The following is a 26,639-nucleotide window of genomic DNA, read 5'->3' as shown; positions in this document are numbered from 1 at the left end:
AATTATTACCCTTTGTTTCCTATCTGTAAGATAGGATTTAATCCATATTCCCATTATTCCACTTAACCCATAACAGTTTGCTTTATTTAGCAGAATTTCGTAATTGATAGAGTTGAAAGCTTTGGGTAGGCCAATTTTCGTTAAGATATTCAAGAATTTGATCAGTGAAAGAGAAAATAGCATCATCAATTCTTGGAAAGTGGTTTCACACAGCACATTTTAATCTAAGTAGAACAATACTTGTTTTAAGGATTCCTTAAAAATGTGACACAAGACTGCATTTATATAGCCATGACAGTGCTAGAGTATCTTAGTTGAAATATTATCAACCCACCAAGGGGTTTTTGACTTCATCTCTCTGATTGTCTTATTGACCTAACTAATTGTTATTGGGGTTATCTGCTTCTGGCCAACTCTGGCATTGTTAGCTTTATGCAGAAGGGCTATCATATCATCCACTGAGTCTTCACAGCCAATTTTTTCTGCAGCTGTTAAAAAATGTTTATTGTGGATATTAGCAACTTCTTCAGTATTTTTTACAATATTTCCAGTCCTGAAGTAATTCTATGTCAATCATGTACTCTACTTTTTTTACCACTCTCCCTTTTTATAACTTGCCAGGTGGTATTTGATTTGTTGTTTGACTTAACAACTTCAGATGTTATGTACATAGTTTTGGACTTTTTATTACGCTTTTTAAAATATTACTGTACAATCTATAGTCCTTCTTTTTGATGAGATAATTAGATAACCTTAGGAACTGATAAATTTCTTTTTCTTCTACAGGAAATTCTGATCCTTTAGTAATCCAGGGTTTTGGTTTTGCAGACTGAGGCTTGTTTCTCAAGATTATTTTTGGAAATACAGTTTCAAATAATTACACAAACTCATTAGAGAACAGATTAAATTTTTCATTAATATTCCTCTCCATAAATACAGGAGTCCAGTCGATCTGCTGTAAAAGAAGGTTGAAGATTTATAAGTTATCATTTTTGACAGGCCTGACTGTTTTAAAGGAGTATTTAGGTTTACAATACAATTTGATATCATTTACTGTAAGCAGCTGACCATCAAGATCTGACAGACCATTGAGAATTTGACTTACCTACTGCTGCTTCTGTATCTGTCCAGGAATATATTATCAATTAGGCTCTTGCAAGTAGTAGTAACTCTAGTGGGAACATTAACTACTGAAATTAGGTTCAGTGATTCCATCAGGTGTTCTAGTTCTCTTCTGCTGTAATTTGTAGTTAAGAAGTTAATATTGAAATCATCCATGATAATTAAATTCTGGTATTTTGAATGTATTTGTTTCAGAAGTTGTTCCATATGGTTTGTAAAGATACATATTTTCCTTGCAGGGGCCCTGTAAACTGCCAAAATTATAACTGGCTAATTATTTGTAGTAATTTCAGTCCCACAGGCTTCAAAGTGAGAATCTACACTGTAAATACTTATGTCTAGGAATTTATAGTTTACATTTGTTTCAACATAGACTGCAGTCCCTCCTTTCCCCTTTATGGATCTAATAGCTGGCTGCTAATGAGTATTCATCAATTTGAGGCATTTCAGTTCTACTTGTCACTTGTGTTCTATAAGACCTATTACTTGTGCATGGTTTGCTGATTCAGCATCAATAGTGTCAAGATTTAGAAGCTCCAGTTTGTTTCTGATACCATTGATGTTTTGGTGAAACACACAGGGTTTACTGCTACTGGTATTTCTTGATTCGTAGCTAAACTTCGATAGCTTAGCATCTCCCCATAAACTTGGACTGTTTGGTAAATTATTACACCTTGGATTATGACCAGTCTTAACATTTAGCCTAAAAACGCCTTAGAAACAGATTGCTGATGTTCATCTAATGATATTGACCACATGATTATCTCTTGAGGCTTATTTTCCTATTTCACTCAGCACTTTATTCGCTGCAAGTCATTTTCCCAGGCCATTTAGATGCAATCCATGAGTCATGTGAAATCGGTGGCCAATATTGTTTATATTCACTATGGTAAAGTTTTTGAGGTATTTAGCAATTGATTCATATTGCTCATCAGCTGTACTTACTTCATGACTCACACCTGACCATTGTGGTAAATCATGACGATGCAGGATGTTGAGAACAACAACATTAGTATGAGTGAAGTGACTCAAACATTCCTTTAGTTCCTGCCAGGCATTTTATGTTTCATTTTTAAAAACATTGTTTGAGCCTCCAATTAGCAAATGTAATCATTAGTAGATAACTTACCAAAATTCTGCCAAGTTTGCATGCTTCCTCAATTCAGTTAAACCTGCACCTGGTTTGATGAATCCCATAGCAGCAATCATTGTAGAAGCCTCATTTAGTATGTGAGAGGCAATTTCATGCCCATGGCTGTTGGCAATAACCATCAGTTTTCTTATTGATTTTTCTTCCTTGGAGTTGTGAGATTGTGGGTGATGGTGTTGGGGAGTAGCTGTGTGTTGATTGTACTGATTATCTTCAGAGCTGTTATTCCCCTTAGCACCACTTATTTGAACATCTGTCGTAGACTGATTAAGTGGCTTCACCTATAAATTGTGATGAAATGGTTTTGTCAGTGTAACACTATAATCATTAGAACTGTTTTTCACTTGTAAGACTGGTGAGCCCTAATCTACAATGTTCATATCAGAAGTCTCGGAGATATCTGGACTGCTATTATTGAGTCACCATAATTCATTCTTTCACATTTGTAAGTATTGTACATTAATCTTTAGTGAAGGGTCTAGTTTGCCACATCGATAATGTAATGTGCTTTTGCAGAACACACATAACTTTGTCTTTTTGAAACATTGTTTGCAAAGATTCACACAGACATTTTCATTTTCATTTGATTTACTTTGGTTCTTACTGTTATTAAGTTCTTCCGATGCACTAAATGCTTCATGCTGTATTACTTTTAGTTTTAAGTGCAATTAAAAAAACACTTCATCTGTTACTTTTTAGACCCCAATTCTACCACAAAGGTCATTTAAAACAGTTCAATGAATATGCTGAAACACAGAATAAATGATGTATATTTCATAGGAGTTTCTAATCCTGTGAACCTTTCTAGGGCTACAAATGAAAACAATTGTCAGTAGCACAACTTAAATTATTGTGATGGAAGCAAAGTGAAAAGGTCTCACAGTATCCCAAATCAGAAGTTAATAGTGGTAGATGCATATTCCAATGGCCAAGTTGTAACATGAACCATCCAGCACATAACTGCTGTAGTGCACAGTTGTCATCAATACTTCTGTTGCCCATGGAAATGAAAGCATTCATTTGTGGGCAGAAGTGAAAGGGAATAGGTGCCCACATGGCTATAAATTTGCTGGATGGCAGGCTCAAGTGACCTGCCAGCCTGAGATGCTGTATTACTCTCAGTTCACAACAACCCCAATAGACGTATATGTAATGCAGCTTGTTGATAAGTTGATAGTAAGGTGTCAGCCACCAATATTTATGGCAGAATTACAAGCGTTGCAAAGCTTTTTTTTTTTTAAAAAAAAATTTAGTGAAAGCAAATTTTTTTCATTTGCCTAGTAACCTAGTATGTGCTGATGTTCTCAATTAATTCTCACAATGAATAGCTATCTGTTCAACACTGTCTTCCTTCATTCATTGTGGATGACTGCTGATTAGATGATTGTTAATGGACTTTTCCATTTCAGATGCCATAGGAAAATGCATGGATGCCATTGAATCTTATATAAGCAGCACATTGACTTCATGAAGTAATCTTTTTCCATAGGGTGGCAGGGAAATGAGAAATGAAGACCATTAAAATATAGTGATATTTTAGTACAGATAGAAACTGATAGGCACACAAAAAAAATTTACTGTGGGCTTGGTGCTATGTTACAGTATAAGAAAGATGTTCCAAAATCAGCTGGAATGATACAATTGTTACAAAAATGAAAATTATGTCTGTCTCTTACTCAATCAAAAATTCATCACTGTTGCCTCCTCCTTTGTGAAATTGGCCTTTGGGGCTGTTCTACCATATAATTTCATTTCTACCACGATCTTCCCAAACTTATTTGGTCTTGTAATCCATATGAGAATTTGGATTTGTTTGGTTTGGTATACAGTCACTGTTCATTTGAAGAATGTTAATTAAAAATAAAAAAATTAGAAGCTCATATTTCAGAGTTTTTGATGATATTAAGAACTTTCCATACCTATTTTTAATTGGTCCAGAAATATCAGTTATGAAATATGCATGAAAAGTGTGTATAATTTAACTAATTATATTCACCTTGGATCATTGTACTTCTTCAACTCTATTGATCTCTGCTGTATCAATAAAGTCAGGTAAAGCACAATGTCATTAAGCATTATATCAGTTATCTATGGGTAAATGACCAGAATATAGTTTTTTAGGCATTGTAGCTTCAGTGCTTAAAGGGAACTTCCAATTATTGTAGTGTAACAGATTGTGAAACAAAAGAGGACTAGCAAAATGAATTTAGTTATTTTTACTGTTCAGAATAATTTTTCGCCATTAACATGCAGCCACACTGTGAATTTGTTCTCAGGCATTGGTTGAATAAGTTGCTTTTTCTAAGTAATAGTAAATTTCCCTGACTGCTTTCAAGCAGTTGGAAGCCACTGTGGATAGTTTGTTTTGGGGGAACTACTAAAAGACTGTACCAGATATATTAAAGGTACCCAAAGTACTATCCTCTTCATTAAATACATGAACTGTTACTATTTTGAATGGTGAGTCAGTGGCAGGTTGGAGGATCTGACACAAGTGAGGTAGGGACCTGGGAGGGTGCAGGGTATTACATCCACATCCCTTACCAACAAGTTCAAAGTGCTGTCTACAACTGAAACTAAAACACAGCCAGTGTGACACATTTCACTTGTTGCCAAGACTACAAATAACAACAAAGTTAGTCCAGATACTCAAGGATAATACAGGAACCAAAATTGAGAGCAGTTATGCAAAGCAGAAATGCTGATCACTGTTTCACGACTATGACCCTAGTTTGATTCTCACACTACTACAAACATTAGTGATAGAGATATTATTTCCATTGATATTGAGAAACAGCTAAAACTGTTACAATTAAAGAAGTATCCAAGACCAAGTGGAATCACTGTCATATTGTATGCATAATTTGCAAACCCCCCTCCCATGAACCATGGACCTTGCCGTTGGTGGGGAGGCTTGTGTGCCTCAACGATACAGATAGACGTACTGTAGGTGCAACCACAACGGAGGGGAATCTGTTGAGAGGCCAGACAAACATGTGGTTCCTGAAGAGGGGCAACAGCCTTTTCGGTAGTTGCAGGGGCAACAGTCTGGATGATTGACTGATCTGGCCCTGTAACACTAACCAAAACGGCCTTGCTGTTGTGGTACTGCGAATGGCTGAAAGCAAGGGGAAACTACAGCTGTAATTTTTTCTGAGGGCATACAGCTTTACTGTATGATTAAATGGTGATGGCGTCCTCTTGGGTAAAATATTCCGGAGGTAAAATAGTCCCCCATTCGGATCTCTGGGCGGGGACTGCTCAAGAGGACGTCGTTATCAAGAGGAAGAAAACTGGTGTTCGATGGATTGGTGCGTGGAATGTCAGATCCCTTAATTGGGCAGGTAGGTTAGAAAATTTAAAAAGGGAAATGGATAAGTTAAAGTTAGATATAGTGGGAATTAATGAAATTTGGTGGCAGGAGGAACAAGACTTTTGGTCAGGTGAATGCAGGGTTATAAATACAAAATCAAATAGGGGTAATGCAGGAGTAGGTTTAATGTTGTTGTTGTGGTCTTCAATCCTTAGACTGGTTTGATGCAGCTCTCCATGCTACTCTATCCTGTGCAAGCATCTTCATTTCCCAATACTTACTGCAACCTACATCCTTCTGAATCTGCTTGGTGTATTCATCTCTTGGTCTCCCTCTACGATTTTTACCCTCCACGCTGCCCTCTAATACTAAATTGGTGATCCCTTGATGCCTCAGAACATGTCCTATCAACCGATCAGTTCTTCTGGTCAAGTTGTGCCACAAACTTCTCTTTTCCCCAATCCTATTCAATACTTCCTCATTAGTTATGTGATCTACCCATCTAATCTTCAGCAGTCTTCTGTAGCACCACATTCCTTCTATTCTCTTCTTGTCCAAACTATTTATCATCCATGTTTCACTTCCATACATGGCTACAATCCATACAAATACTTTCAGAAAAGACTTCCTGACACTTAAATCTATACTCGATGTTAACAAATTTCTCTTCTTCAGAAACGCTTTCCTTGCCATTGCCAGTCTACATTTTATATCCTCTCTACTTTGACCATCATCAGTTATTTTGCTCCCCAAATAGCAAAACTCCTTTACTACTTTAAGTGTCTCATTTCCTAATCTAATTCCCTCAGCATTACCTGACTTAATTCTACTACATTCCATTAACCTCGTTTTGCTTTTGTTGATGTTCATCTTATATACTCCTCTCAAGACACTGTCCATTCCATTCATTTGCTCTACCAAGTCCTTTGCTCTCTCTGACAGAATTAAAATGTCATCAGCGAACCTCAAAGTTTTTATTTCTTCTCCAGGGATTTTAATACCTACTCAGAATTTTTCCTTTGTTTCCTTTACTGCTTGCTCAATATACAGCCTGAATAGCATCGGGGAGAGGCTAAAACCCTGTCTCACTCCCTTCGCAATCACTGCCTCCCTTTCATGTCCCTCGACTCTTATTAACTGCCATCTGGTTTCTGCACAAATTGTAAATAGCCTTTTGCTCCCTGTATTTTACCCCTGCCACTTTCAGAATTTGAAAGAGAGTATTCCAGTCAACATTGTCAAAAGCTTCCTCTAAGACTACAAATGCTAGAAACATAGATTTGCCTTTCCTTAATCTTTCTTCTAAGATAAGTCGTAGGGCCAGTATTGCCTGACGTGTTCCAGTATTTCTACGGAATCCAAACTGATCTTTCCCGTGGTGGGCTTCTACTAGTTTTTCCATTTGTCTGTAAAGAATTCATGTTAGTATTTTGCAGTTGTGACTTATTAAACTGATAGTTCGGTAATTTTCACATCTGTCAACACCTGCTCTCTTTGGGATTGGAATTATTATATTCTTCTTGAAGTCTGAGGGTATTTCGCCTGTTTCATACATCTTGCTCACCATTTGGTAGAGTTTTATCAGGACTGGCTCTCCCAAGGCCGTCAGTAGTTCCAATGGAATGTTGTCTACTCCGGGGGCCTTTTTTCGACTCAGGTCTTTCAGTGCTCTGTCAAACTCTTCACACAGTATCATATCTCCCATTTCATCTTCACCTACATCCTCTTCCTTTTCCATAATATTGTCCTCAAGTACATAGCCCTTGTATAGATCCTGTATATACTCCTTCCACCTTTCTGCTTTCCCTTCTTTGCTTAGAACTGGGTTTACATCTGAGCTCTTGATGTTCATACAAGTGGTTCTCTTGTCTCCAAAGGTCTCTTTAATTTTCCTGTAGGTAGTATCTATCTTACCCCTGGTGAGATAAGCTTCTACATCCTTACATTTGTCCTCTAGCCATCCCTGCTTAGCCAATTTGCATTTCCTTTCGATCTGATTTTTGAGACGTTTGTATTCCTTTTTGCCTGCTTCATTTATTGCATTTTTATATTTTCTCCTTTCATCAATTAAATTCAATATTTCTTCTGTAACCCAAGGATTTCTACTAGCCCTTGTCTTTTTACCTACTTGATCCTCTGCTGCCTTCACTACTTCGTCCCTCAAAGCTACCCATTCTTCTTCTACTGTATTTCTTTCCCCCATTCCTCTCCCTGAAACTCTGTACAACGTCTGGTTCTTTCAGTTTATCCAGGTCCCATCTCCTTAAATTCCCACCTTTTTGCAGTTTCTTCAGTTTTAATCTACAGGTCATAACCAATAGATTGTGGTCAGAGTCCACATCTGCCCCTGGAAATGTCTTACAATTTAAAACCTGGTTCCTAAATCTCTGTCTTACCATTATATAATCTATCTGATACCTTTTAGTATCTCCAGGGTTCTTCCATGTATACAACCTTCTTTCATGATTCTTAAACCAAGTGTTAGCTATGATTAAGTTGTGCTCTGTGAAAAATTCTATGAAGCGGCTTCCTCTTTCATTTCTTAGCCCCAGTCCATATCCACCTACTACATTTCCTTCTCTCCCTTTTCCTACACTTGAATTGCAGTCACCCATGACTGTTAAATTTTCATCTCCCTTCACTATCTGAATAATTTCTTTTATTTCATCATACATTTCTTTAATTTCTTAGTCATCTGCAGAGCTAGTTGGCATATAAACTTGTACTACTGTAGTAGGTGTGGGCTTCGTATCTATCTTGGCCACAATAATGTGTTCACTATGCTGTTTGTAGTTGCTTACCCGCATTCCTATTTTCCTATTCATTATTCAATCTACTCCTGCATTACCCCTATTTGATTTTGTGTTTATAACCCTGTAGTCACTTGACCAAAAGTCTTGTTCCTCCTGCTACTGAACTTCACTATTTCCCACTATATCTAACTTTAACCTATCCATTTCCCTTTTTAGATTTTCTAATCTACCTGCCCGATTAAGAGATCTGACATTCCACGCTCCAATCCGTAGAACACCAGTTTTCTTTCTCCTGATAACAACATCCGCTTGAGTAGTCCCCGCCCAGAGTTCCGAATGGGGGACTATTTTACCTCCAGAATATTTTACCCAAGAGGATGCCATCATCATTTAATCATACAGTAAAGCTGCATTCCCTCGGGAAAAATTATGGCCGTAGTTTCCCCTTGCTTTCAGCCGTTCACAGTACCAGCACAGCATGGCCGTTTTGGTTATTGTTACAAGACCATATCAGTCAGTCAGTCAGTCATCCAGACTGTTGCCCTTGCAACTACTGAAAAGGCTGCTGCCCCTCTTCAGGAACCACACGTTTGTCTGGCCTCCCAACAGATACCCCTCCGTTGTGGTTGTACCTACAGTACGGCTATCTGTATCGCTGAGGCACACAAGCCTCCCCACCAACGGCAAGGTCCATGGTTCATGGGAGGGCGGGGGGGGGGGGGGGGGGGGGGGAGGTTTAATAAAGAATAAAAAAAAATAGGAGTGCGGGTAAGCTACTACAAACAGCATAGTGAACGCAGTACTGTGGCCAAGATAGGCACGAAGCCCACGCTTACTACAGTAGTACAAGTTTGTATGCCAACTAGCTCTGCAGATTATGAACAAATTGATGACATGTGTGATGAGGTAAAATAAATTATTCAGGTAGTGAAGGGAGACGAAAATTTAATAGTCATGGTTGACTGCAATTTGACAGTAGGAAAAGGAAGAGAAGGAAACGTAGTAGGTGAATATGAATTGGGGTCTAAGAAATGAAATAGGAAGCCGCCTGGTAGAATTTTGCACATAGCATAACTTAATAATAACTAACACTTGGTACAAGAATTATGAAAGAAGGTTGCATACATGGAATAACCCTGGAGATACTAAAAGGTTTCAGTTAGATTATATAATGGTAAGACAGAGATTTAGGAACCAGGTTTTAAATTGTAAGACATTTCCAGGGGCAGATGTGGACTCTGACCACAATATAATGGTTATGAACTGTAGATTAAAACTGAAGAAACTGCAAAAAGGTGGGAATTTAAGGAGATGGGACCTGGATAAACTGAAAGAACCAGTGGTTGTACAGAGTTTCAGGGAGACCATAAGGGAACTATGGACTGGAATGGAGGAAAGAAATACAGTAGAAGAAGAATGGGTAGCTTTGAGGAATGAAATAGTGAAGGCAGTAGGTAAAAAGACAAGGGCTAGTAGAAATCCTTGGGTAACAGAAGAGATACTGAATTTAATTGATGAAAGGAGAAAATACAAAAATGCAGTAAGTAAAGCAGGCAAAAAGGAATACAAACGTCTCAAAAATCAGATCGACAGGACATGCAAAATGGCTAAACAGGGATGGCTAGAGGACAAATGTAAGTATGTAGAGGTTTATCTCACTAGGGGTAAGATAGGTACTGCCTACAGGAAAATTAAAGAGACCTTTGGAGAAAAGAGAACCACTTGTATGAATATCAAGAGCTCAGATGGAAACCCAGTTCTAAGCAAAGAAGGGAAAGCAGAAAGGTGGAAGGAGTATATAGAGGGTCTATACAGGGGCGATGTTCTTGAGGACAATATTATGGAAACGGAAGAGGATGTAGATGAAGATGAAATGGGAGATATGGTACTGCGTGAAGAGTTTGACAGAGCACTGAAGTACCTAAGTTGAAACAAGGCCCCACGAGTAGACAAAATTCCATTAGAACTACTGACAGCCTTTTGAGAGCCAGGCCTAACAAAACTCTACCATCTGGTGTGCAAGATGTATGAGACAGGCGAAATTGCCTCAGGCTTCAAGAAGAATATAGTAATTTGAATCCCAAAGAAAGCAGGTGTTGACAGATGTGAAAATTACCGAACTATCAGTTTAATAAGTCACAGCTGCAAAATACTAATGCAAATTCTTTACAGATGAATGGAAAAACTGGTAGAAGCCGACCTCAAAGAAGATCAGTTTGGATTCCGTAGAAATGTTGGAACTCGTGAGGCAATACTGACCCTATGACTTATCTTAGAAGAAAGATTAGGGAAAGGCAAACCTATGTTTCTAGCATTTGTAGTCTTAGAGAAAGCTTTTGAGAATGTTGACTGGAATACTCTCTTTCAAATTCTGAAAGTGGCAGGGGTAAAATACAGGGAGTGAAAGGCTATTTACAATTTGTACAGAAACCAGGTGGCAGTTATAATAGTTGAGGGACATGAAAGGGAAGCAGTGGTTGGGAAGGGAGTGAGGCAGGGTTGTGGCCTCTCCCTGATGCTATTCAACCCGTATATTGAGCAAGCAGTAAAGGAAACAAAAGGAAACTTCAGAGTAGGTATTAAAATCCATGGAGAAGAAATAAAAACTTTACGGTTCATTGTAATTCTGTCAGAGACAGCAAAGGACATGGAAGAGCAGTTGAATGGAATGGACATAGTCTTGAAAGGAGGGTATAAGATGAACATCGACAAAAGCAAAAGGAGGATAATGGAATGTAGTCGAATTAAGTCAGGTGATGCTGAGGGAATTAGATTAGGAAATGAGACACTTAAAGTAGTAAAGGAGTTTTGCTATTTGTGGAGCAAAATAACTGATGATGGTCAAAGTAGAGAGGATATAAAATGTAGACTATCAATGGCAAGGAAAGCATTTCTGAAGAAGAGAAATTTGTTAACATAGAGTACTGATTTAAGTGTCAGGAAGTCGTTTCTGAAAGTATTTGTATGGAGTGTAGCCATGTATGGAAGTGAAACATGGACAATAAATAGTTTAGTCAAGAAGAGAATAGAAGATCGGTTGGTAGGACATGTTCTGAGGCATCAAGGGATCACCAATTTGTTACTGGAGGGCAGTGTGGAGGGTAAAAATTGTAGAGGGAGACCAAGAGATGAATACACTAAACAGATTCAGAAGGATGTAGGCTGCAGTAGGTACTGGGAGATGAAGAAGCTTGCACAGGATAGAGTAGCATGGAGAGGTGCATCAAACCAGTCTCACGACTGAAGACCACAACAATAACAACAATTTGCAACAGAGTTAGCACCACTTTTACTCATGATATACTGAAGATCCCTCAGAGAAGATACTGTACCAGTGGTTCAAAGAGAGCACAGGTCACACCCATTTACGGAAGGGTAGAAGAAGTGTTCCACATAAACATCATCCAGTTTCATTGACATCCATTTGTTATAGAATCCGAGAATATATTCTGAGCTCAAACATATTGAGATATCATGAAAAGAACGACGTCCTCCATGCCCACCAGCATGGACTTCGGAAGCGTCAGTCATGTGAAACCCACTTGACATCCTGAAAGCCATTGTTCATGTCAGTCAGGTCGTTAAAGTATTTCTTGACTATCAAAAAGCATTTACTTCTGTACAACCACAGTGGTTATAACAAAAGTAAGATCATATCACACAAAATTTGTGACAGGATTGAAAGTGTTTCCAAGTATGATACAGCATGTTATCTCAGATGGAGAGCCATCAACAGATTTAGATATAACTTCAGATATTACCTAGTGAACTGTTTCAGTTCCCTTTCTGTACATTTTGTACATAAATAGTATTATTAGAATTTTTGCAGATGATACTCTCATCTACAGAAAAATACTATTTGAACAAAGCTACGTAAATGTCCAGTCATATCTGATAAGATTTCAAAGTGGTACAAAAATTGGCAACTTGCTTTAAATGTTCATAAATACAAAACTTTACACCTATTTGCACATAAAAGCAGTGGGTAGCAATTTGAAATAGGTGATTGAGTCAGATTCCTGAGCATAACAACTTCGTAGGATATGAAATGGAATGTTCATATGGGCTGAACAGTAGGTAAAGCAGGTGACAGATTTCATTTCATTGGTTAAGACAGTTAAAATGCAACTGGTCTGCAAAAGAGACTGCATATGAAACACTCATGTGTCTAATCATAGTGTGACAACTCCTTCCATTGCCTCCACCTGTAGTAGTAGATGACAGGCTTTGCAGACTAAAAACCAGCAATCAGCATAGTGCGTGCCAGCAAAGGCACCACACATCCTCCAAACACCCTTGCTGCTTACTTCCACCAGATGTAGAGCTAGACGTTCATGCTTTCTCGACCCCATGCAGCTCAAATCATCACTTGAGCAGTCTCTTCTTCTGTTTCGATGAGGCAACATCTCCCGGCCATTCTCTCGGCAGCTCATACCATTCAACATCACATGGCTCATATCATCATGTGCCACACGTCACTGGAGTATGCACAATCAAAAGGATTCTTATCCCATGTGCAGTGTCAGTGTTTTGTTTAACAAGAGGTGTGCTACTGCATTTTCAATGCCACTTTCCCAAGTCACATTCTCTTGAGGTGCTTCCATTGACTGTGGTTGTACAAAGTCTGTTGCTGGACACTGGGTTTGTTCCCAGCATGTGGACTACTGCATGCAATGTGGTGTAAATAATGCAGTGAAGTGCAGTGTGCATCAAGAGTACCGGGGGTGTTATTACCATTCCATCCCCATCCATTTTGCCACCACTTTACTGGCAAATGTGCCATTGAAGTGGGTTTTCCCATGCTACCAGATGATGCTGTTCAAAGGCTATAAGCCATTCATAGTCTGTCCTGTCCAGAGGCTCCACCACAAGTGAAGGCCCTCCTTGATTAAGAGGCAGCAACTCATTAAATTGTACTGTAGTTGTTAGCTCTTAGCAATAATATCTCCAAACCAGCTTGCATGGCTCTCCACCACACCTCATTATTTGCTGTTATCTTATTTTAATTTGTGCATCATTATAGGCATGTATACCCCTTAGAAGCATAGAAGGGAACCTACAACGTTCTTTCAGTAGAACTCTGCTCAAGTTTGTGCGACCTTGACCAGATTGGTCTAATTGAAGATATTGAACTTCTACAAAGAAAGACAGCTTGAAGGGTCACATGTTTGCTTGGCTCATGGGAATACATTACAGGGATGCTGAAAACTCTGAATTGACTCCTGTAAATAGCTGGCAACTATCCTACAAAAGCCTACTTACAGTGTTTCAAGGATCATTATTAAGTGCAGGCTTTAGGCATATGCTTCGGCCCCACACATATTACTGTCATAGGGACTGCAAAGACAAAATTAGACTAATTAGCCCACAGTTCCCACAGGGGCATTTCAACAGTCATTCTTCCCACACTCCAATATGTGAAGGGAATGGGAAGAAAATCTTATAGTTTGCACAGAGGGAAACATCTTGTGCTGTCCTACCCAATAGTCATCCCACCCCTTCCATCACTTAACCAACCTACACAACATCCTAGTCCTTGCCTACATTACTCTCACCCCAATCTCCTCATCACAGGGATCATATCCCTGAGGAAGACCCAGATGTAAGACCTGTCCAGTCGACCCACCCAGCACCTAATACTCCAGTCCTGTCACAGGCTTAGCCTACCTCATCAGAGATAGGGCCGCCTGTGAAATCAGCCACGTCACATCACATACCAATGTTTCTTCAGTCACTGCACAGCTTTTTATGTCAGCATGACAACCAATCAACTGTCCACTAGATTGAATGGCCACTGCCAAATTGTGGCCAAGAACGAAATAGACACCCAGTAATACCATGTGCACCTGAGCCCAACATATTTGATTTGAGTGGCTGCTTCATGACCTGGGCCATTTGGATCCTTCGCTCCACCAACAGCTTTTCTGATTTATGCATCAGAGAGTTGTCCTAGCAACACATCCTTCATTCCTGGAACCATCGTGGCCTCAATCTCAGTTGACTCTCCTCAAGCCCTCCACCCAACAGCTACCCCTCCCTCTGTCCTATCATTGCACCTTTCCATATCATCTTCAACATATGCTACTCCTCACAGACTCCCAAACATCACATGCTTAACCCAGGCACTCACAACTCCTCCCTCTCACATCCATACCCATCAAACCAGGTTCCTGGTTCCAAGCCACTAGCTACCCACCCCAATGTCAGTACCCCCCCCTCCGCTGTCACTCTCTCCCTCTACCCACCCCACCCACTACAATCCCGACTCAATCCTGCACTCCTGGCACTGTGCATGCAGTTGGCATTAGGTAAGGGCATAGGCAGTTGTGTGCATGTGTGTTATTGTTTGTTTTGTGTGTGTATTTGTACTTTAGCTTGAGAAAGTATTTACTCCAAAGGCTAGCAGATTTTCTGTCTTTTTTGTGCATGCCTATCCATGACTCAATGCTTCCACTCCTAAAGTATTCAAATTGTTCCAGAACTTCCTTTCTATAACCATTTCTGTTTTTGTTCTTTACAGGTGCTGCCCTAGTTTGTCCTGAGTTCAGGCATTTAATGTCAGGAATTCACTATGCTGATTCTTTCAACTTCAACCCACATAAATGGATGCTTACTAACTTTGACTGTTCTGCTATGTGGTATGTACTAATATATGAAAAAGAAAATCACAAAGTAGAAACAGTAATTCGTATAGTGAAAGCTGAGCACTGAAACAAATTTATTTTGACTTTATCTTTTTTACCAAACTAAATGTTCTCAGATGTAAGTCTATTGAAAAGATTTTAGATTTTATGTTGGATTCTTGCTTGTTTCTGATAGTCTAAGTGCACAGCTATGCTCATTTTCACCGTCGTCATCACCACCATCTTTCCTCACCTCCTGTATGTGCATCCTTCAAAATGCTTTGTCCAGCCACAGTTCCCATCCAATATTATATGCTATCAAACAATGGAAAACAATGGAAAATACAGGATGGAATGTAACAATATTTGAAAAGGAAAGTTGCCACTCACCATATAGCAGAGATGCTGAGTGACAGATAGGCGTAACAAACACAACTCACACCAAATATGTGAGTTCATTTGTGCGCGGCGCGCATGCGTGCATGTGTGTGTGTGTGTGTGTGTGTGTGTGTGTGTGTGTGTGTGTGTGAAGATTTTATGCTAGTTGCATTTCTATTTTTGAAGGAACTGAAGATCTACTTCTCCCTGTCTTCTGAAGATCTTCCATTATAGCTGTTTCCATAAACTTTTTGATCAAAGTAAATCTTAGATGGGGGTCACATGACAAGCCATGCTCTGCTAATGACCCTGTCATTATAACTGTCTTATTTCAGCAAGATTCTTTAAAATCCTAGCTGGTTTCTTTTATATTCATTTTCGCTTCATTTACTTTTGGCTGAGAAAGTGAAAGTGAAGAGCTTTATTTTTGTTACCTGGAGACAGCTCTTCACAAGTCCAATGACTGTCATAGCCTCCATTCATTCATTCATTCATTCACTCACTCCATAGATTCCATCAAGAAGAAGTTCATGGATGTGGAATGAGTCAAGGTATACATTAAAGAAGGGCAAGCAAGTTGTAGAAATGTAATCTGCTCACTGTGTTAACAATAAACTTTCACCATCGTACTTACTGCTATCTGTGCTTTTGCAAGCTAAATTTAACCTATTAAATTACAGATAATCTGCTCTTTTCTCAGTTATGTTGCATAGTTGCTCTTCAATTGACAGTTTAATATTTGCAGTGATATTTTCAAAGTAGATAGGTATCTCCATTTGCAAATGTAGAGATCTGTTCACTGTAAACTGCTAATCATCATGAAGCTTTACAATAAATTTTGCTGTTTCACATCTAGCTGTTACAATTTTCAGTCACTGAATCTATAGCCCTATGTAAATTTATTGGCATTTGACAGCAAGCTGGCTGGACTGCTCCCACCAGCATTACACTGATAGGAGCCTGGTGGCATCAGCTCCCACTGTGTGGCCACTCAGTGGCCAAGCATTGAGCCTGGCCCTAACTAAAATTAAGAAGAGATTTGTGACATAATTCCAAATACTATAAAGGTCTACACCTTATGTGAATTCCTCAGTACTTCCTTATTTTTTAAGCGAGGTAGAGACGTCAAACTTCATACTTTTTACAAGTGAAATATTGACAAAATTGCAGTAACACCATTTTTCAAAGCTTATACCCAACTAATACAATACAACAGGTAAGCTTAGAATATCAATTTCAGAGTCAGATATTTTGGTATTCAACAAAAAGAACCATAGTTTAATAGTTTCAAGATGTGTTATGATAAGCTTGAAACTATTTCACAGACAAGGAAATTTCATCCTTTTCCCTGTTTAAAATTAAGAATAGATTTTTGACATGCCTGGAGACACTATAGAGATCCACACTGCACATATTTTAGAATTTTTACACGATTACTTTTTAGTCCTTACAGTGATTTCCTATAGACATGGAGAGCAGAGCAGTTTATTAGCTGTCTACTGCATAATACTTGTCACATGTCACAACTTCAGATGTTAAACGTTACTTGCTAGCTGACTTAAATGAGTCTATTAACATTCAGACAAATTGTTATAAGGTGTGGATAATGAGGTATGATTTTAAGTTTTTTGGATTGGAGTCCTTGTTCCTTGCTTTATTTTAGGCAGGAGCTTGCTTAAAAATTTGAACTGGAGTACATAACACCATTCTGAACTGTAAACAAAGAGAAGGCAAATCCTATACAAAGATTACTTTTATTTCTTGTGTTGAGATTGTCTAGATCACAATTAAACTGAAATCTGTTTTTTATTGTGAGCAACAAAACTATTAAGGAAAATGCGTTGAGAAATGAATAAGAATTCCAAGATCCTAAAAAAGATCTCCACTTCATCTGTCAATGTAAGTACAAAATGTTGAATAGGATAGTATTGGAAGGCTGTGAACATGCTTCATTCTAAAGTATCTCACTATTTAAATGCTGTATGTTGTTCACAATCTTGATCTCTTCATTTTTGGATATTAAATGGTCAGTTGGAAAATTTCTGCTTAGCAAAGAACCTAATGTATTGGCTTTGCTGATTTGAGAACTACACTGTCTGACAAAAAAGTGGGCCACCACTTGGAAGGGGAGGAGGAAACAAAATGAAAATTCACAGGTTGAGAGGATATGTGATGTTATTTCAGTGAATACACAATCAAGTCAAATTTACAAAGAACATAGCAGTATGGGCCCAAGAATCAGTGTGATGTTGCACTTGCTCTTGCCTGAATGCATATGTACTAATTTGTTCCAAAATGATGTCATAAAGCCATTGTATTCTTTTCTAAGGCAAACTGGCCTATAGCTTTTGTGACTACTCATGGATATACTGGGTATTGACACTGGGATGGAGCTGATGTCCAAGCTGATCCCATACATGTTCAGCCTCATTTTTTAAATAAGCTGGTTCACAAGTTTTGTATGCCCTGTTTACCAAGGTCTTAATCACACCTCTTTTTTGTCTGGTGTTGTGGTTAGAATCTTTAGGAAGGTAACGGTCAGTATGTGTGGCTTTCCTATGGTTCAACAGCCAGTCCCCTCACTTGATAACAGACATGACCAAAAAAATTCAGTTTGTCATTATTCTCCATCTACATAGTAAATTGGATTTTTGAATTAATACTGTTAATATGTATCAAGCAGACATTCAACTCTTCTGCACTTGTGTGTCATACCGTGAAGTTATCATCAACATAGTAGTAGTATTTTACATAATAGAAGCATTTTACGTAGTAGTAGTATTTTACTGGCAGTCTGCGATGGCTTTGTTCAAAAGTCTCCATAAACAAACTGGTCACAGCTAGACTAAGAGAACTGCCCTTAACTATCCTGTCAGTCTGTTCATAAAAATCATTATTGTATTGTTAACAGCTTGTGGTGAGACAGTGTCTGAATAACTTCACTATATCTGCTGGAAAAGTATCCAGTTTGTATAACACAGTGTCATTCATTGCAATCGTGGTAAAATGTTGAGCAATTATGGTGTCCATCTTCAGACCCATCAGGAAGATAAAAGAATGTTTAAGATCAGATATATGACATCCTTTGACTACACTGAGTGTATATAAAATTCCTTGTAGTTGTGGACTGGTTTATATTTGTACCATGAAAAGGACTTAACACCTATCTGGTTTAACACAGGAGGAATTGCCATATGGGATATATGGATAAATTGGCCATAGCAGAATTTGTTTACCAAGAGTGTGATCATGAAATAAAAATGGCATCATAAAAATGGCAATAGACTATTTTCTGTTGAGAATGTTAGCATTATCAGAGATAATCTCATAGCCGTCATCATGTGATGGACTGTGGTGCCCTCTACACTGTCTACATATTCGGCGCTTCCTCGAGTTCTAGTTGTTGTTCACTGCTTTACCTCTGAAGATGTCTTCAGCATTCAGAGATGAAACACTGGGGGAAAGTTTTGTGCATTGAACATGGTTTATCAGCCCGGAAGTTTTAAGTGAAGTCTTAATGTAGTACTGCTCCAGCCACAATCTGCACCAGTATTAACTGGTGCAGACAGGACAGGGTAGGCACGAAACATTGCCTCTTTGAGGCTGGCTTATAATTGGATGAAAGTGTTGCTCATTTCTGGCATCTATTCTAATAACTATGCTCTTGGTATTCTTACCAGCAAGCATGTCCATTAATAGTGTGTGAGTGGCAGCTGTTACCAGCAAATGACAGTGGTAACAGTTTATCGTCTAAATAGCTTACAGTCCATTGGCTTTGGCAGATTACAAAATGTGGCTATCTTTTCAGGCAAAGGTCACATCCCATCAACAGAGGAGGCTTTATGGCCTAGGAAAGTTATCTTGCTTTAATGCATGGTGCGCTTATCTTCTTTTAATACCACTTGTAGGAAGCTGGGTACACTGGGAGATTAGTGGGTGGTGGTGACAGGTCATGGTGCCCAGGGCGAACACTGTTAACAGTTACAAACAGCTTTTATTGAAGTCTGTATGTGATGTAGTGTGGCAGGCATGCCTCTCCCCATGGCCCCTGGCTAGTGCTGTTGAACGGGCAGTGGCTTCCGCCTGTAGCTGCTGAGCTGGCATCCTGTACTGCCACAGATGTTGACGTTAGTGACGCTATGTACTGGGCTGTGATGGTGTGCTCCTTGGGGAACAGCCCCTCAGCTTTGCATGTGGCCATGGTGGTGGTGTGTGGGGCCTGCTGTCTGCAGGACTCAACCAGCTGCCCTCAGACAGGAACAAGACAGCAGCTGGCACTGTGGCTTCAAGTCCCAGTAGGAGCTCAGCATGGTGGCAGGTACAGGCAGCAGATTGGCAGGGTGGTGGAAGTCACATGAATGAGTTAGTTCTGGTGTCACTTGCAGCACAGTCTTGAACCCATGGCTGCAACTGACAGTGCCCTGTCATCTCGGTGCCCAGTGCAGCTCTGATGTTGTGGCTGTGTTGCTGGCTTCAGGTGACAACAAATGATTCTTGCCTCAAAGTCCAGATGTGCTTGTATGCCTCCAATACCCATTTGTTTCGCTAAAACCTTGTGTGTAGTCATGTTGCCCTAATTAATAGACTTGCCCTGGTATGGTGACACTAACCTGCTTGCAGTACATTTACCACTGAGCTCAGCTGTCTTTGCTTTGCATGTCTGTTACTGTGACCCTCATGCCCCCACACTAGCAGCTGCCAACCCACAACTGTTAATGGCAGCTTCCACTATGCTTCTGATTACTTCTGCTGAAGGTTTGGTAATTTTTTGTCTAAAGATTGGGCAGCAGGCCTACACTGCACACCTTCACAGAGGAGAGCCACTCCCTTGGGTTTTACCCCAGCGCATTTCTCTATAGTAATTACTTCTAGTCTTAATCCATAAAAGTAAATGGGCTACTCTTCATTGCCACACAAATTACTGTATTATTAATCCCTGGCTCTGTGCATTTATTGTTCATCTCTCCCTTGAGATATCATGTCTATGGGACCCCTGGATTGGGCCTCCACAAGGCTTTCCATTTCATATACATAACAGCTAGGCAGAGCAAAATCAGGCCCACCATACAACTAGGAATTGAACACTTAAAGTTGCAACACTTAAAGGTCATGCACACCTACCATATACCATTCCAATACTGTTCCAAATGGTGCAATAATTGCTCTGCAGATATCCTCCCCTCATTGGCTATGTCATCCAGCTTAATAAATGGTACATGCTAGGTCCCCAGATGCCATTAAGAAAAGTAAGATTTTTGGTTGGGCAACATCTCTAAAGGTTTGTCTCGCCAATACAGCTGTGGCTGTGTCACATTTAGTAAACTCACTCCTGTCATAGTAGCTAGTAAACGAAACATGGTTGCCATAATATTACGCATTGTCCCACTGATCAACAGTCCACCACCTCATAACTCAAAATGTCATGTCCCCATGAGTTTCCTATGCTCATATGAACTAGCAACCACCACTACATCATTGTACAGTGCGTATATCTAATGAAAACCTGCCTTCTGAAAATATGGTTCCAGTTTGAGCACATCTTTTTATCAAGAATGTCCTCTCATTTACTCATGAAGAGTTGCATGGTACATGTACTCCTGCTCATCACAGTCTCCTGAGTCCAGCACTTGGTAACTACATATGGTGACCAACCCACTCTGGCACTGCTGGAGCTCATCCTCGGTCACCACATGTTGCTCATCATCTTCTCCTATGGCAGCACCCCTTCCTCTCCTACTTGCACAAAATTCACAACTTCTTCTAACTTCACTGGCTAAGTGTGCACTCTGTAACACCTGAAAATTACTACCAGTACCATCACTGATACATAGTCACATGCTATCCACTGCTACATTCACTGTAGCACCATGGTAGTAGAAAGATAAATTTTAGCTGCTCATCTCCATGCGATTCAGGTGGCAATTCCCATTGCATCTTCCCAAACCCTGTCAAATACTGTTCACATGAAAGCAAAATGGGGCTTAACTGTCCATGTAGCACTTGATGGATGGCTTCCTGCAAACTCATTAACTCCCCTCTTGCTTCCCAGGTATTATCACCCAGTGACAGCAATAGCCTCATCTTCATTACTTTTGCATCTATTACTTACATTTGAGCTTTTATTGCTTCCAAATCTTGGTAGCTTAATCCACAGACTCCATAGTCAGTTGCCAGAGCCTGCCATGTATTGATTAACATGCCACTTTCCAAGTTCACAATTTCCATGGAATGTCACCCCACAGCTATTTTATTTGCCTCCACCAACCCCTTTGTGGCCTCTACCATTTTGTTCAACTTGCTTACATCAGTTTTGTCTGCTGTTTCCTTAATTTACTACCTGAAGCATCTAACAATCCCCTTTCTACTGTCCTGGATTTGTGCGGAACAACTCTGATCGCGTCCTGCATCTGCTGCTTTAACTATACATACATCGCAGGCAAATTCCAGTGCCCGTTGGCATTCTAGTACCTGCACATTCCACCAGACAGTGTTCGCCTCTCTCCCCACCTGTACACTACTTTCCCTTCCTCTTCCTCACTTCCTCCAGATTGCTACTTACACTCCACCAGACAGTCTTCAATTCTCTCCCCACCTGTACACTACTTTCCCTTCCTCTTCCTCACTTCCTCCAGATTGCTACTTACACTCCACCAGACAGTCTTCAATTCTCTCCCCACCTGTACACTACTATCCCTTCCTCTTCCTCACTTCCTCCAGATTGCTACTTACACTCCACCAGACAGTCTTCAATTCTCTCCCCACCTGTACACTACTATCCCTTCCTCTTCCTCACCTTCTCTGGATTGCTACTTATGTCTCACATGATGTTGCATGTGTGTGAATGTTGTGTTTGTGTATCTCTTTATTGATGATGTCTGTGGCTGAAAGCTGTATGTGAGTGTCTTTTAATCATGCCTATCTGCAACTTGATGTGTGTTCTTTATGATAAGCAGCAATCTAATATTTCCTACATTATTGATAATCCTGCATGGATTTTGTATAGAACACATTCCTTGTGGCAGGTAAACATTTACAACAGTTTCCCTCAAACAGAATCCAGAATGTCTTCCCATTATGTTCCACTATACATCATCTAAGGTCAATCATTGCATGATGTCGATGCAGAAAGTCGAACCCCATGACCATGATGTAATCCTCATTTATGTGAGACACCGCTTCCACACACTGCTTAAACTTGGTTGCCTCAAATGAAAAATTCTTCACTATTGGCTCCAATGGCTGCAATGGGTTGGCGAATGTGTTCGTAGTGCTTCTCCATAAGTTTAATATGTTGTTGTTGTTGTTGTTGTTGTTGTGATCTTCAGTCCAGAGACTGGTTTTATGCAGCTCTCCATGCTACCCTATCCTGTGCAAGCTTCTTCATCTCCCAGTACCTACTGCAACCTACTTCCTTCTGAATCTGCTTGGTGTATTCATCTCTTGGTCTCCCTCTACGATTTTTACCCTTCATGCTGTCCTCCAATACTAAACTGGCGATCCCTTGATGCCTCAGAACATGTCCTACCAACCGATCCCTTCTTCTAGTCAAGTTGTGCCACAAACTTCTCTTCTCCCCAATCCTATTCAACACCTCCTCATTAGTTATGTGACCTACCCATCTAATCTTCAGCATTCTTCTGTAGCACCACATTTCGAAAGCTACTATTCTCTTCTTGTCTAAACTATTTATCGTCCATGTTTCACTTCCGTACATGGCTACACTCCATACAAATACTTTCAGAAACGACTTCCTGGCACTTAAATCTATACTCGATGTTAACAAATTTCTCTTCTTCAGGAACGCTTTCCTTCCCATTGTCAGTCTACATTTTATACCCTCTCTACTTCAACCATCATCAGTTATTTTGCTCCCCAAATAGCAAAATTCCTATACTACTTTAAGTGTCTCATTTCCTAATCTAATACCCTCAACATAACTTAATTCGACTACTTTCCATTATCCTCATTTTGCTTTTGTTGATGTTCATCTTATATCCTCCCTCACGTGTTCCAATATTTCTATGGAATCCAAACTGATCTTTCCCAAGGTCGGCTTCTACTAGCTTTTCCATTCGTCTGTAAAGTTTAATAAACATAACAAATACACATAACAGAGAATTTATTCACAGGGTGTATACACGAACAATGAAAAAAATACCCAGATTTTTCCTGGATTTCCCAGTCAAAAATACTTTTTTTCCTGGGTGAAAATACACTTTTTCCAATTTTAAGTGACGGTAAACTTTCCCTCAGAGCTATAAATCTTATGAATCCTTTGAATGGTTAAGATTTTGTACACCAGTGTAGAACTCCCAGGCACTTTAGAAAATGAACACCACCCCTCCCCTCCCACCCCCCACAAAAAAAAAAGAAGAAGAAGAAGCAGAAGATTCGATGTGCAGCAACATGTACACACTATATTTTTGTGTCACGAAAGTATATATTCGAGTTCCATCAAACAAAGCATGTTAGTTGCTGAAGCATTGAAATAAATAATGCACTTTTGTAAGACATGCATAGCTCATCTCGCGTGATCTCATCAGCTTCAGAACATAGGACACGCAATGTTTTCAGCCAATACCAACATCACTGTTAAGAAACACAAACATACAAATTGGAGAAGTTAATGGTTTAAATTAATATACATATTGTAGCTACAAGAAAAGCTAAGCTTTCACATATAATGTAGATCCTTTTTGCATGTGTTACTCTTTAAGATAACCATGCAAATGTGCCAGTAAAATTTTAAATAATGACATAAATGTCTGGTTTTCTGGGATCGAGATTCTTGTAAGTGGCTGGCCTTCAAAGTGTTAAGCTTTAAATGAGAGTCAAATGCTCTGTGATTTAAGAAATTCAAAGGACTTTCTCACATGTAACACAATCCATCTTGCCTAAAATGAAATTTACTTTGACAGTAACACTTTTCAATTTGTAAATTTGAAATGCTTTCCCACGACCTGTTAGAATTAATTTCAGCAATTGCCAGAGAGCACCAGAAAAAAGGTGTTACTGTGTGTGTGCAACTACGATGACATAGGAAGCCTGTATTTTTGTACTTATATATTATTAATAGATCTTTCATAGCATTAAGAGATCTTACATTACATCATAAATGTAACTCTAAGAACATAGAAGTCTCGTGAATCATACTAAAACACATAATTCATTTTAAAGTGCACATTCATATGTCCAGATTCAGAAAGTTGTAGGCCCCAACCTGATATTAAATTTTACAGTGTGGTTTTTGGGGTGCAAATTTTCTTGGAGTACCAATTCCGTTTTATCTCATGTTTGGGTCTTTATTATGGCATAATGCTGTACATGCCAAATGATGAAAATGTGCATTTGAAATTCAGAAAATAGTGGAAACTATCCAATGGTGAGGAATGAAACACTTTGTTTCAAATAAATTAAATGTCTCTGTGAAAAAGATTCATAAAAGGCAAATTTCTTTAGCAAATTGACAAAAATAACTTTATTGTTCTGCAAGGCAGTTAATGCTTGACTTCCAGGAATGTAAAAATAAAATAGAGTCAGAAAACTGAAACTAATAACATATTTTAGCCTTCCATATTTTAATTCATTTTATTTTATTTTTAATTCAGTTGATAGCTCCCAGCCACAGAATTCTATTTTGTTTTAATTTGACATGAGAACTGTAAACGAAGAGAAAACAGCAAAATCACTAAACATAGAACTGGTCACATGTAAACTATTCCCCCTCCCCACACAATAATTCAGACTGCTCTGCGCATTTGTGAATCTGACAGCTTGGGGGCACTAGAAAATTTTTTTCCGGGTAAGATCTGGCTGCTTGTTGCTACTGCTGATACAGTTAATAGCCACACTCCAAGTAGGCAGAAGCAGGAGAAGGTACTGCTCATACACAACTCAACTGCATATGTGCATGTACTCACTGGCAACTGTTCAGATGAACCTAATGTAAACAGCTGTGACATCACACTCATCAGAAGCAGTTTGTTGTTATGATGAATTGCATAGTCTTTGTCATAAAACCTTTGACGCGCCATATTGTTCTGTAGTGGTGGGACACAGTGAAATTCTTTGTGAGAGTAGAAGTTCTTACCAGTCAACATTACAAAATTTTAACTGAAAACTAAAACAATGAGAAATTCCTGAAATTCTAAAAAATTCCCAAATTTTTCCCACTTTTCTCTCAGATGGAAAAGTTCCTAGTTTTTTCCCAGATTTCCCAGTTTTCCCAGGGTGTACACATCCTGATTCATCAATAACATATTCTCCTTCACTATCTACAACAGTCTGCCAACACTTGGGTAACTTTACAATTCCATGGCTGGAGTAATCATGTGATTTTGAGGCCAAGAACTAATCAAGACACATTTGGAGTCCCTTTTCAACCAGAAAGAAGTTCCTTGAAGGCTGTTTGACAGAGAACAAAAAAGGTGAAAATCTAAGGTGAACAAGGTGGCTGTAGAATGGTGTCCCAGCCCAACTCCTTTATAGTTTTTTTCTGTCAGTCTAGCAGAATTCGGTCAGGCATTATTGTGGAGTGGCATGACTTCATGCACTCTTCCTGATTGTTGTTCTTGGATTGTGCCAGTAAGATGTCTCAGTTGTTGTCAAATAAATGTCAACAGTGGTGGTTACACCTTGGAGAAGCAATTCATAGTACACCACACTGTTGCAGCTCCACCAGATGCATGACATTATCTTTTGTGGTTGCATGCAGATCTTTGTACAGGGTGTTGCTGCTTCATTTGGGCTCAACCATTCCTTTAATTTCCTTAAGTTAGCATAAAGGTGCCATTTCTCTTCATCATTAATGATACAAGAAAGGAATGGTCAGTGTTGTTCAAGAGCCAATTGATGAAGAGCAAGCAGAGATGCACATAGGGCTACATGCTGATTTATGATATTTTGGCTTAGCGCATGTTGTATGCATGCACCCAGTGTTTGAACCTCCCCCATTGCATGAAAATGTTGCGTGGTCACAGATCACAGTTCAACACATCTGTCTGTTCTTTAGTACAGTGACATGGATCATTGAGGATTAATGCTTTTAAACAATCTTCATCAAACCCCAAAGGTCTTCCTGAATATGGAGCAAACATTCAAACAGGCTGAAAGGTGTAATCACTGCTCTCTTTGCCATGTCAATACAGACAGTCCATGGGCATCCTGATTATATCTGATGTGCAAACATTATGGCACACAGCACACCTGCCCTGATTACCATAGACTGAACCCATGAAGAGTCCCAGATAAACACACAATACCTTATATCCAAGAATTTACCTATGCTCTGTCCCAGTTGT

General features: G+C 39.3%; 1 protein-coding gene across 1 annotated transcript in view; it reads left to right on the top strand.

The window, feature by feature from the left end:
- LOC126271954 (aromatic-L-amino-acid decarboxylase-like) overlaps positions 1 to 26,639 on the top strand; it is a 205,268-nt gene that overhangs the window by 111,028 nt on the left and 67,601 nt on the right. Inside the window, exon 9 of the mRNA XM_049974392.1 lies at positions 14,859 to 14,976. Coding sequence (XP_049830349.1) covers positions 14,859 to 14,976 — 118 coding nt within the window. The remainder of the gene's footprint in view (positions 1 to 14,858; positions 14,977 to 26,639) is intronic.

Source organism: Schistocerca gregaria, chromosome 5 (genome assembly GCF_023897955.1).
Source record: "Schistocerca gregaria isolate iqSchGreg1 chromosome 5, iqSchGreg1.2, whole genome shotgun sequence".
NCBI lineage: Eukaryota > Metazoa > Arthropoda > Insecta > Orthoptera > Acrididae > Schistocerca > Schistocerca gregaria.
The sequence above is the reverse complement of the archived record's forward strand: the minus strand, read 5'-3'. Positions and strand labels throughout refer to the sequence as shown.